At 33.7% G+C, this 12,282-nt stretch overlaps 1 protein-coding gene across 3 annotated transcripts in view; it reads left to right on the top strand.

The window, feature by feature from the left end:
- The window catches only part of DGKH (diacylglycerol kinase eta), a gene marked incomplete at its 5' end in the record, with an annotated part of 183,438 nt that overhangs the window by 131,171 nt on the left and 39,985 nt on the right, over positions 1 to 12,282 (top strand). For all 3 annotated transcript variants that reach the window (XM_079903027.1, XM_079903028.1, XM_079903029.1), the window contains 4 exons: positions 2,062 to 2,161; positions 3,669 to 3,942; positions 4,628 to 4,750; positions 7,994 to 8,119. In XM_079903027.1, the coding sequence (XP_079759153.1) occupies positions 2,062 to 2,161; positions 3,669 to 3,942; positions 4,628 to 4,750; positions 7,994 to 8,119 (623 nt within the window). The remainder of the gene's footprint in view (positions 1 to 2,061; positions 2,162 to 3,668; positions 3,943 to 4,627; positions 4,751 to 7,993; positions 8,120 to 12,282) is intronic.

The raw sequence follows: 12,282 nt of genomic DNA, 5'->3' as shown, positions 1-12,282 counted from the left end.
ATGTTAATTAAATGTGGAATTAGGAATTTAGAATATTTTTAGCTCTATGTGAAGATCCATGTTCCAGTTTCATTCATTTGATTTTTTTACATATTTTCTGGACGTCTTTATGTATTAAAGTGGGAAACTATATCAGTTGGAGGATGTTTTTTGTGTTACTATAGTAAATACATCTTAAAACTGTTTTTCCCCAAGTTTGCAAGTTCCTCGTTGGTGTGACTTTGAAATCACACTGCTTTTAAGTATACGTTTTATTTCTATTTTAAAAACCTCTGCATTTACCATTTAGGTATAACAAAAAGTGAATTAATTCCTCCAGATTATAAATATCCTCTGTCTTCTGGAATATGGAACTTAGTGGACCATAAGATTCCCCCAACTAAGTGGCAAGCGTTCCCTAACACAGTATCCTCCTCTCTCCCTGAGCCTCTGTCTGCCTCAGCAGCATGGCATAAGTGAGGAAGCACCTCTGCTGCCCCTTTCATTCCTAGACTGATGGACCGACAGGCTCTGTCCCTAGGAGTTAGTGAAACGCCAGCAAAAGTATCTATGATAATGTTACGGCATTATGCAATTTCACAAATCCAAGAGGAAAATTTATCAACACAGTGTTGTAATAATAACAAGGAAAACTTTTATTTTGGAGTTCCGTAAAGAGGAGGGAATATCATTGTTTCCTCTTCTTAAACGTGGGACGTCTTAGAAAAACTTTCAGTAAAGTTCATAGAAGAAATTTCATAGTAGCCTGTCTGAATATTTCAAGAAATTCCATAAAAGTATTATACATGAACAAAGAAGACCAAACTTGACATGAAACACATGAATGAATCTCTAATAAATGGTTAGCTAGAGTCTCTAGAAATCTGTTTAAAAGCCCAACCAAAATGGTTAAAGGTTAGGAAGTATTACCTTTTGTCCAAGTGAAATCTAGAAATGGTTGCCAAAAATAACAAACAAAACAAAAAATGTTAGGAGTGATTCATTTATTTCTTAGATGATAGATGTGAAGGTTTGAAGACTGTGTGTGTGTGTGTGTGTGTGTGTGTGTGTGTGTGTGTGTGTGTGTGTGTGTGTGTACTGTATCTATTGAATGGCTCGATTTCCTAATACTTAAGTATCTGGAAAGTTTATGTCACTATACCAGAGAAAATTGTGAGTATAACAGAAAAAAAAATAATTGCTGTAATCTGGGGGTTTTTTTCCCTAAAATTCCTCAACCTTTATCAATGTTAAAGAGAAATATTATTATTTTAAAATAGTCTGATTTTGTTTTCAAAATCACTTTATAAGTGCTTGCTACAAAAAGCTGGTCCTATACCATTCTGTTGGTTGTAGTTTCTAATCCAACACCAGTTCTAAAGACTTTTGACAAATTTTTTGATGTTTCAGATTTTTTTCTTCTAGTCTATTTCTATTGCAAAGAAACCAAATGTAATTAAAAGAAACAAACAAGTAAACCATATATTGCTGACACGAACAAGACCTAAATTCAGTTAGTCTGCATGGTATTACATTGGTTATCTTAAGGAAAAAAATGAATGGATTTACAGAGACTATAACTCAAGTCAAGAGGCAGGTTGGTTTCCAGCATAACGCACAACCTCTTTCCTCTTCAGGAAGAATATAGTTACCTATATAATGAATAAGAGAGCAACAGTGACACCATTAGTGACAGATTTATTCTTGTCTGCTCAACACTGAAAGTCCTGTTATAAGGTTACATAAGGTGCAGAAGATAATGCTTTCTTTTTTAAATAAGGTCTACAACTACTCTTCTCAAGAATTTTAAAAATTTAAATATTTGAGAAAGACTTGTTATAACCTTAAAATGACTTATTTAAATTATGTAGAGCAAGGTTTATTCATGTATCCGTTTATCACTTCTAATGTCTTGAACTTCTATAGGACATGTTACACAGCAAATACAAGTATGGGTTTCTAAACAAATGATCCCGATATTTTAACAGTTTACTTAACTGTGCTTATTTTTAAATATGTTTGTAAATCAAAGCAAATCAGCCTACCGAGTTTCCTGAATTGCACAATTTCTTTTCTTCAAAGGGTACTTTGTGAAACTGTAAAGGACTTCGTTGCCAAAGTAGAGAAGGCGCATGAAAAAACGTTGGAAAGAGCTGTTGCAGCCGATGCCGTGGCCAATAAAGTAAGCGGGAAGTGTTCAGGACATGAAGGTTTTTTACTGACAGTGTTAATATTGAACTGTGTTTTACAGCTAAATTGATTAAGTGGCTTTCTTGCCAAAATATCATAAACCAAGGGAAAAATTACTTTTGAATCAGATAGGAGGGTTTAATACATGCTTTATGGTTAGTCCCTTTAATATGTAGGAGAACTGCATTGCTGAAGACCAACACGCCAAACTTGATAACTCAACTCCTTTTTCCCACTGATTGACATTTTGAAGGAGAAATGCACAGTAGTCGGGTCACATGGGGGGAAATGCTGGGAAGTTGGCTTTCCAGTGGGAAGAGGAATGGTTTTCCACTTCCAGGCAAACCTTGGCCACTCAAGTTCCCTCCCAGCATCACTGCTTGGATTTCCCAGATGTTATGATCCTCGGCCTCTTTCAGGGTTCTGTTTCTTGCTTTGCCTTTTTCTTTATAGATACTTCTTTTCCGTTGTGAGCTTTCTGAGGCTAAAATAAGAATAGTTTACTGAACCTTGAAAGCTATCATCTTTGCTTTCATTTGTTCACGACAGGGCATTCTCACAAAAGGCTTGGCTCTCTTGGGCTTTGCAAAGGAATGATCTTCCCCAGCTGTAGATGGTGGTTTGATTGAGTGGAAGGAAAAGAAAATAGAAAAATACATTTGAAGTTTTCAGCCTCTTTCTCTTGTTTTTCTCCTCTGTGGAGAGCTTCAGAAAACAGAAGCCCTCTGTACTCACACTTTTTTCTCATAACTATCTCTGCTGTAACTCTCTTTTGGCATGTCATCAAAAACAAAGGGAGGCGGAAGGGACTGGAAGTTGTGTGGAGGTAAACTGTATATTAGGCAGTAGCATCAATAGCTTCAGTTCTAAATGTTTCTTTACTCTTAAAAATTCAAGGAAAGCAGAAAGAAACAAGGGCCCAGTACTTGTTTTCTTTCTGTATCGTTCTGCATCGTTCTTCCTTATCCTGTGCATATTCCTTTTTCTCTTTCTTTGAGCCAATAATCCCTTAAGTACTGTCACTCCTTGGCAAGCCAAAGGTTTGAAGGTGAGTTTACAAGACTCAGACAGGCTTGGCAGTGCCGTAAGTTGATTACTTAAAAAAAAAAGTTTATGCAATGTTTTGTATAATGTACAGCAAATTTTGTATAATGTGTAAATTGTTAATGTAATGTGTCACTTTATCGTGAAGCTTTCGTTGTTTTCTTTTAAAGAAAAATAGTTTTTGGAAGATTGTAAAGATTTTCACGTGTGCAGTGGTGCTTGAATAGTTCTGGAAGTATAAATCAGTAAATTTACAGAAAAATTGTGCTGTTTTTTAAAAAAATTATAAATTATTAAGTTCATAGCTGTCTAAGGTATAATTTATAATAGATAACCAATTAATGATAAATATCAGTGTAGGCATCTTTCCTCTAAAAATCAAAAACCATTCATTTAAACTATCACTTTCCATCTCCACTAAATGAAGATTCATTACCGCGTTTTTGTTTTCTTAGTGTTCAGTTCTAAATGAGAAGCTTGAACAACTGCTCCAGGCTTTGCACACAGATTCCCAGGCTAGTCCTGTTCTCCCGGGCATCAGCCCTCTCATTGTAGAAGAAGATCCTGTGGAATCGTCCAGCGAAGAATCCTTGTGTGAAAGCAAGGAACAACTCTTGGATGACACTACAAAACCTTCCTCCCAGAAAACTGTCAAACCGAGGGAAATAATGCTGCGGGCAAACAGTTTAAAGAAAGCAGTGAGGCAAGTCATTGAAGAGGCCGGAAAAGGTACACATTAACAAAAGTAACTTCTGAAGAAGGGAGCAGCATTCCCGTGGCAAGCGCAAGGGAATTTTCCTATTGGTCAGTCTGGACACACTTTAAAAAGTTTCAGAGATAAAGTACACTGGAAACATTAAAATAAAGTTAAAAATTACCTTTAAATCATATTTCTAAAATTAAAATTTTTTAAACTGGAATCTGTTAAATTCTTAAAGAATATCAAACCTATAAACTACTTTGAAAATATTTTAACATTTATTTCCTAAATGTTGATGTTGCTTTTTTAAGAGTTTATAAAAGTTACACCTATACTTTAATTTTTTGTATTAATGTAACATGTATACTTCTCTTAGAATTTTAGTAGTAGATTAGAAGTTAACTTTAAATAATTAATATTCAGAAACAGATTGTAACTTGTAATTGGACTTGTATTTCATTCTCTAAAGTTCTTATATTTTATTTTTCTCTTCCACGAAAAATATAATTTTGACAATTTAAAATATTTCCTTTTATAATCTCTAGTACTTAACAGACATTACATGACCCCAAAGTTCATTGCCAATCAGTGCTTATTTGTGAATGTGGAATCTCTTTGGGTTTCTATTTCAATTTTCCTTTTTTAAGCATATTTTAATATTTATGGATCTTATTTTTGCTTGTTCAAACATACTTCTCTTCTGGGTACTTAAAGTGATGGATGACCAGACAGTTCACTCCTCTGAACCAGTTAATCAATCATTTGATTACGATAGCACAGAAACAGATGAGTCTAAAGATGAATCAAAAGAAGATGATGCAAAAGCGTCATTAACTGGTAAGAAAACTGTGATAAAATTATTTTGGAATTAAATAAAATGTAATTCTGCTTTTAGTTTTTGAAAGGCCTATCAGTTTGAAATAAACCATTTGTATTTTTATTTTTAACAAGGTTTTTCAGAAGTTAAAGCTTAGATATTCATGAATGCTAAAATAATGAAGGTAACATTATTTAGACCGTTGTCAAGTACTCTCACATCCCTTTTTTATCACATGATCTAGAAATCATCATAATAAACTAAGGATTTGGGGACCAAATGTGGCTAAATATCTTAATTTTCCTGAAGAAAGAATAAACACCAAAACAGCAGATTTTAACCTATTTTAACCCTCAGATTCCTTTGAGAATAATATGGAAGCTGCAGGCCTCACATGCATAAAACTTGACATTTAAATAATTTATCAGTCCCTTGAGTTCCATTGATCAGCCTAGATGGCTGATATCCTTATCGCTAAATTAAGTTTTTAAATCATAGGACATCTAGTTACAGCCCTATCTCTACTGAAATTATTTTTGCCAGGAAATTATTGTGTAGTTGCTTGAATAATATTGCTTGAATAATATTAACTATTTCTCTACCTTTTAGGTTTTAATTGAAAATGAATTTATACTTTTAATTTTTCATGTTGTATGAGGGAAAAAGTGTTAATTTACTAGAATAAAACAAGCAGAAATATTAATGAAGATGAGAAGATAATATGAAAATAATTACATAGTACTAATGAAAATCAATTGATATATCACAACTGTTTGCCATCATTAAATTTTTGCTTTTACTTTCATTACATATAAACTTGGATAGATTACTTAAGTTCTCTGTGGTTTCCTCATTTGTGAAATGCTATAATGATAATAGTGATAAAATGATAAAATGATAATAATGTACCTACTTGTTGTGACCTTTAAATAAGTTAACACACATTAAGTGCCTAAAATAGCACCTGGTACATTGTGCTGTAAAGGAATGTTTGCTGTCATTATCACTATTATGATTATTGTTGCTACTTCCACTGTTGTTGCTAACTACACTAACTTTGAAAGAGTAGTCCTTAATCGTATTTAAAACTCTTAGAAACTTTGAAATTAGACCATATTATAGACCTCACATGTCTGACATACAACCAGTGCTTTTATATTCTACATCCTTAGTCCTTTTAGACCTTATGTGTACCTATTCCAGCACACAACCCAATTTTATAACCTTAGATCTTTTAGACCTTAAATGGCCCCACTGCAGAATATAATCCAACGCAGGCATATTTTACAACCTTGCCCGATGGTCATTGAGCCTTCGGACTACTCACTTTCACTTCGTCCCCCTCTTATGGTTAGCTCTAATTCTTAGGAAGTTTTTTTTTTTGTTAATGTATTGAGCTTTATATATTCTTCCTTAAATTTCTACCCATGATTACAGTTATTATTAATAAACTTTTATGTATGATAATGTTAACAGTAACAACTACTGACATTTGTGTAGGGCTTTATGGCTAGTTTAAAAGCAATTTTACACACATCATTTCACGATATTGAAGATGACTCTGCTGTGCAGCAACCCTGAAATGATACTGAAAACAGCTTTCATGGCATCATAGTCTCTTCCCACACATTATATCTTCTTTTCCAGATTCTCTCTCCTAAATTGTTTTACCAATCTAATTTGATGATTTTATACTTTTTTTTTCTGGTTGCACCCATTTGGTCACTATGATACCCCGTTAAAATACGATGCTCCGTTTTGAGCAATATTCTCCAGATATTTCTGTAATGCAAGAATACTCCAATACCTGTACGCTACTCATTCTGGACATGATGAATGGCTCTGTTTGGAGGATTGGTTTTTCAGCACTCATTGGTAATGGTTTTCTAACCAGCGACCATCCCACCTTACTATACTCTCATGAATTTGACACTTCCATTATAGCCTACAAAGGAAACCAAAAAAATACAGATATAGTGGTGTAGATATCGTTATTGAAATAGGCATAGATTATACAAGTCTTTACGGAGCAGTATTTGATCTTATTTTTTGGCTAGTAATCCAATTTAGTGGGAATCAGTAGCAGTAGAAGTGTTTCTGTATTAATCATTAATTTTTTGAAGCATATTCATTGTATTATCATTGAATAATATAATAATTCTTACATCTGAGATGTGCAAAATACACATTAATACGATCAATGAGATGTTATGTTTAAGAAGAACCATGAAACATTAATTTAGTTACCTGCAATGGAAGATCAGTCTTAGTCACTAGAACACACTCTGTTTTTTATCAGAGATGAATATCAAAAGGTTATTTTTATTAGAAATTAGTTCCAGGGCTCCCATCTGTCAAAAAAAAAAAGTGGCTGTTCTGCTACTTTTCTTTAGTGCACGTGGACTGTTTTTGAACAGAGAGATGAGTGTGTAAGATTAATATAGTTAGTTTGTAATTAGTCTTAGGGAGAGTAAAGATAATTAAGTTTTAGAGTATTTTTAAATTGAGTTTGAGGATTACTGTTTTTTTAAACACCTGCCAATCGCTCCTAAATTAGTTAAAGATACTATTTGCTCTCCATTAAATTGCCCCAGTTTAGATAGAATTAAATCTCTCTCTTTGTTGTTTACTTTGAGAGTAATTCTGTTTTGGAATAATTTTTTAAACATATTGAGCTTTTATAAAAATATGATAAAACTGTTTTGGACAAATCATTGTCTTGAGTAAATAATTAATTGGGAAGTACAGGAAAAGTATATTGGTTTCATTTGAAAAAATAATATTTTTCCTTCCAAGTGTAGAAGAAAATGCTACTCATGTTTCACTGTTAGCTCTGGGAATTACATTCCTTAAATTTTATCATTTATCCAACATTTTTGAGAAAAGGATTGCATTGGTAGTATATACTGCAACACATGTTCTGTTTTCAAAAATTGTCAGGCTTCAGAATTTCCTTTTTTTTAAATAATGGGTTTCTCACATTCAAATTATGAGTATCACTGACCTTTAATTACGGTAAGCATCTATTTTTTATTAATTGCCATCTGTTCAAAATGGGAGATCAAGACTTCTAACTGTGGCAGACTCCTTCCACATAGTAAATCTCAAGAAAATGAACAGAAAATGGTAAAAGAATAAACACAATGTAATTATTTTGGTTCTACTGATTAAACATGTATGAAATTGTTTCATGTCATGAGTGTGTAAGGACTTGCTTATTTTTATAACTTTATCTCCTTTTAATCTGGACTTTTTGCCAACAGTTAAAACTGCACCTCGGTCTCCAGATGGCCGGGCAAGTCGTTCCCAAACTGACTCTGGCTCTGGTCCTGCTGTGGCAGCCAGTAAAGAAAACCTCCCAGTGCTCAATACCAGAATAATCTGCCCAGGTAGTACAGATTCTGAAACATGGTGTATTTTTAAGTATTTCCGTGAAAACGTATAAGTACTCATTTTCCTGAACTATAGAACTGTGTTCTTTTTTTTTTTTAAGATTTATTATTTATTTATTTTTGTTTATTTTTGGCTATGCCGGGTCTTAGTTGTGGCACCGGGATCTTCGTTGAGGCATGCAGGACCTGTCGTTGAGGCGTGTGGGCTCTTCATTGTGGTGCGCAAGCTTCTCTCTAGTTGTGGTGTGCGGGTTTTCTCTTCTCCAGTTGTGGTGCGCAGGCTCCAGGGCAGGTGGGCTTTGTAGTTTGCGGCATGTGGGCTTAGCTGCCCAGCGGCATGTGGGATCTTAGTTCCCTGACCAGGGATCAAACCTGCGTCCCCTGCATTGTAAGGCGGATTCTTTACCACCGAACCACCAGGGAAGTCCCTAGAAATGTGTTCTTAAAGGTAAATATTCCTTTAAGAAAATGTTCTTGGTACTCTTGTCAGTCAGAGTCCAGATCCTTAGACTTTGGTGTGTACAAGAGTTGCCTAGGAAGTATTAAAGCAAGTGTTTCTGAACCCTGCCCTGAGAAATTCTGATTGAGTAGTTCTAGAGTGGAGCCCAGGAATCTGTATGTAGGTACTCATGGTAAATTTGATCTTATATTCTACTACCTTTTATGTATCTCCATAGCCTTCCCTGGATAAAGACTTGGGATTAGGATAATATTAGCAGAAACCAAAGGACTTGTGTGGAAAGGATGGGATGTAGATGTAGATGTCTCAGAGGTCTCCTTAAGTACCATTTGTTTGACTCAGTGAAATCGTTCCAGATTCGTTCCAGAGTAGATTGGAACCCAAATTACACCCTGAAAATCAATTTCTCCTACAAATTATTTTTAAAGGTGAATCATAATTCAATAATAATAGTTGGAGACTTTATTATCCCACTTTCAGTAATGAATAAAACAACTAGACAGTAAGAAGGAAATAGAAAATTTGAAAAACACGTAAGACAAGTGTAGCTAATATGTCTACAGAACACTCCACCTAACGATAGCAAAATACACATTCTTCTCAAGTGCATATGGAAAATTCTCCAAGATAGACCATATATTAGGCCATAAAACAATTCTAAATAAATTTAGAAGGATTGAAATCATACAAAGTATGATCTCCAACCACAATGGAATGAAATTAAAAATCAATAACAGAAGGAAATTTGGGAAATGCACAAATATGTGGAAATAAGTGGGTCAAAGAAAAACAAATCACAGAGAAATTTTAAAAAATACTTTGGTATGAATGAAAACAAAAATACACCATACCAAAATTTATTTGATGCAGCTAAAGTAGTGCTAGAGTGAAATGTATTAAATGTCTATATTTGAAGAGTAGAATGACTACAAAAACCTAACTCTCCACTTTAATAAACTAGAAAAATAAGAGTAAACAAACCCATAACAAGCAGTAGGAAGGAAATAATAAAGTTTTGAGTGGAAATAAGTGAAATAGGAGAATATAAAACATTACAGAAAATCAGTAAAACCAGAAGTTGGTTCTGTGAACAGTTTAACAAAATTGATAAGCCTTTAGCTAGACTGACCCAGAAAATAAGAGAGAAGATTCAAGTTCCTTAAATCAGGAATGAAAGAGGAGACATTGCTATGGACCTTACAGAAATAGAAAGGATTGTAAGGAAAAACTATAAAATATTGCATGCCAACAAATTAGATAACTTAGATGAAATGGACAAACTCCTAGAAACAGGCAAACTACTGAAACTGATTCAAGAAGAAATAGAAAATCTAGCTGGATCTATGACAAGGAAAGAGAAAAACTTTCTCCAAAGAAAAGCCCAGGCCCAAATTGCTTCACTGGTGAATTCTACCAAATGTTTAAAGAAGAATTAATACACCAGTCCCTTACAAACTCTTCCAAAAACTAGAAAAAGAAAGAACACTTTTCTTAACTTACATTTTATTTATTTTTTATTAAAGTGTAGTTGATTTACATTATCATGTAAGTTTCAGGTGTATAGCACAGCAATTCAGTTTCATACATATATTCTTTTTCAGATTCCTTTCCTTTATAGGTTATTACATAATATTGAGTATAGTTCCCTGTGCTATACAATAGATCCTTGTTGGTTATCTATTTTATACATAGTAGTGTGTGTATGTTAATCCCAGCCTCCTAATTTATCCCTCCCCCCACGTCCCTTTCCCCTTTGGTAACCGTAAGTTTGTTTTCTTTGTCTGTTAGTCTCTTTCCGCTTTGGAAATAAGATCATTTGTGTCTTTTTGTTGTTGTTGTTGAAAGAACACTTTCTAACTCATTCTGTGAGGCCAGTATTACCCTCACACCAAAACCAGTCAAAGACATCATGAGAAAGCTATAGACCAATATCCTTGATGAATAGTAACACAAAAATCCTCAACAAAATCCTAGCTAACTGAATCCAACAACATATAAAAAGAATTATACACCATGATCAAGTGAATAGTATCCTACTAATGCAGAATTGATGCAACATATGAAAATTAATCAATGTAATATACCATCTTAATAGAATAAGGAGCAAAAACTATACAATCATCTCAATAAATACAGAAAAGCCATTTAAAAAAAATTCGACACCTTCCAGTGGTAATACCACTCAACAAACTAGGAATAGAAAAAAAACTTCTTTAGCCTGAGAAGGGCATCTATGAAAAACCTATAGCCAACCTCATATTTAATGGTGAAAGGCTGAAATCTTTCTCCCTAATATTAGGAACAAGACAAGGATGTCCAAACTAGCCACTTCTATTCAGCCTTGTTGGAGCTGGAGCTTCTAGCTTGGGCAATTAGTCAAAATAAAAAGACTTAAAGGCGTTCAAACTGGAAAGGAGAAAGCAAAACTGTATCTCTTCATGCTTTGACCTTGTATATAGAAAATCCTAGGAATATATACACACACACACACACACACACACACACGCACAATTAGAGCTAATAAACAAAAACAACAAGTTTTCAAGATAAAAGAGCAATATATAAAAAATAATTGTATTTCTGTACACTAGTAATGAACAATCTGAAGATCTTTAGAACATAATTTCCAGTAGCATCCAAAATAACCCAAACAACTGAGTAAATTTAACCAAGAAGCTGAACTATTTGAACACTGAAAACTACAAAACATTGTTGAAAGAAATTTTAAAAGACCTAACAAAATTGAAAGACATCTGTGTTCATGGATCAGAGGACTAGATATTACTAAGATGGCAGCTCTCCTCAAATTGAGCCAAAGATTCCACACAACCCTTATCAAAATCACAATTGCCGTTTTTGAAGAAATTGATAAGCTGACCTTAAAATTCTTAATGGAAATACGAAGAACTCAGGATAGCTGAAAAGTCTTGAAAAGGAAGAACAAAGTTGAAGGAAAATCACTTTCTGATTTCAAAATTTCCTCCAAAGCTACAGTAATCAAAACGGCATAGTGCTGCCATGAAAATGGTCATATAGATGAATAGAATAGAACTGAAAGTCCAGAAATAAACCCCTACATTTATGGTCAATTGATTTTCAACAAATGTGCGAAGACAATTATTTAATGAGGAAAGAATAGTCTTTTCAATCAGTGGTACCAGGGCAACTAGATATTCACATGCAAAGAATTATGACGGACCCCTGCCTCACACCATATATAAAAATTAACTCATTATGGATAAAAGACTTAAAGGTAAGAGCTAAAAATATGAAACTATAAAATGAAAGCATAGACATAAATGTTCATAACCTTGGATTAGGCAATGTTTCTTAGCCATGACTCCAAAAACACAAACAACAAAAGAAAAAAAGATAAATTGGACTTCACTAAAATTAAAGATTTTTGTGAATCAAAGGGCACTGTCAAGAAAGTGAGATCCAATCCACAGGATGGGAGAAAATAGTTGCAAATAATATATCTGATAAAGGACTAGCATCCAAGATATATAGATAAATCTTAAAAAATCAACAATAGAAAGACATATCCCAATTTAAAAATGGGCAAAAAATCTGAGTAGACATTTTCCCTAAAAGTTATTCAAATGTCCGATAAGCACATGAAAAGATGCTCAACATCATTACTCACAGGGAAATGAAGTCAAATCCACAATGAGATACCACTTTACCCTATTGGGATGAC

Source organism: Stenella coeruleoalba, assembly GCF_951394435.1.
Source record: "Stenella coeruleoalba genome assembly, chromosome: 18".
Lineage (NCBI taxonomy): Eukaryota > Metazoa > Chordata > Mammalia > Artiodactyla > Delphinidae > Stenella > Stenella coeruleoalba.
The sequence above is the reverse complement of the archived record's forward strand: the minus strand, read 5'-3'. Positions and strand labels throughout refer to the sequence as shown.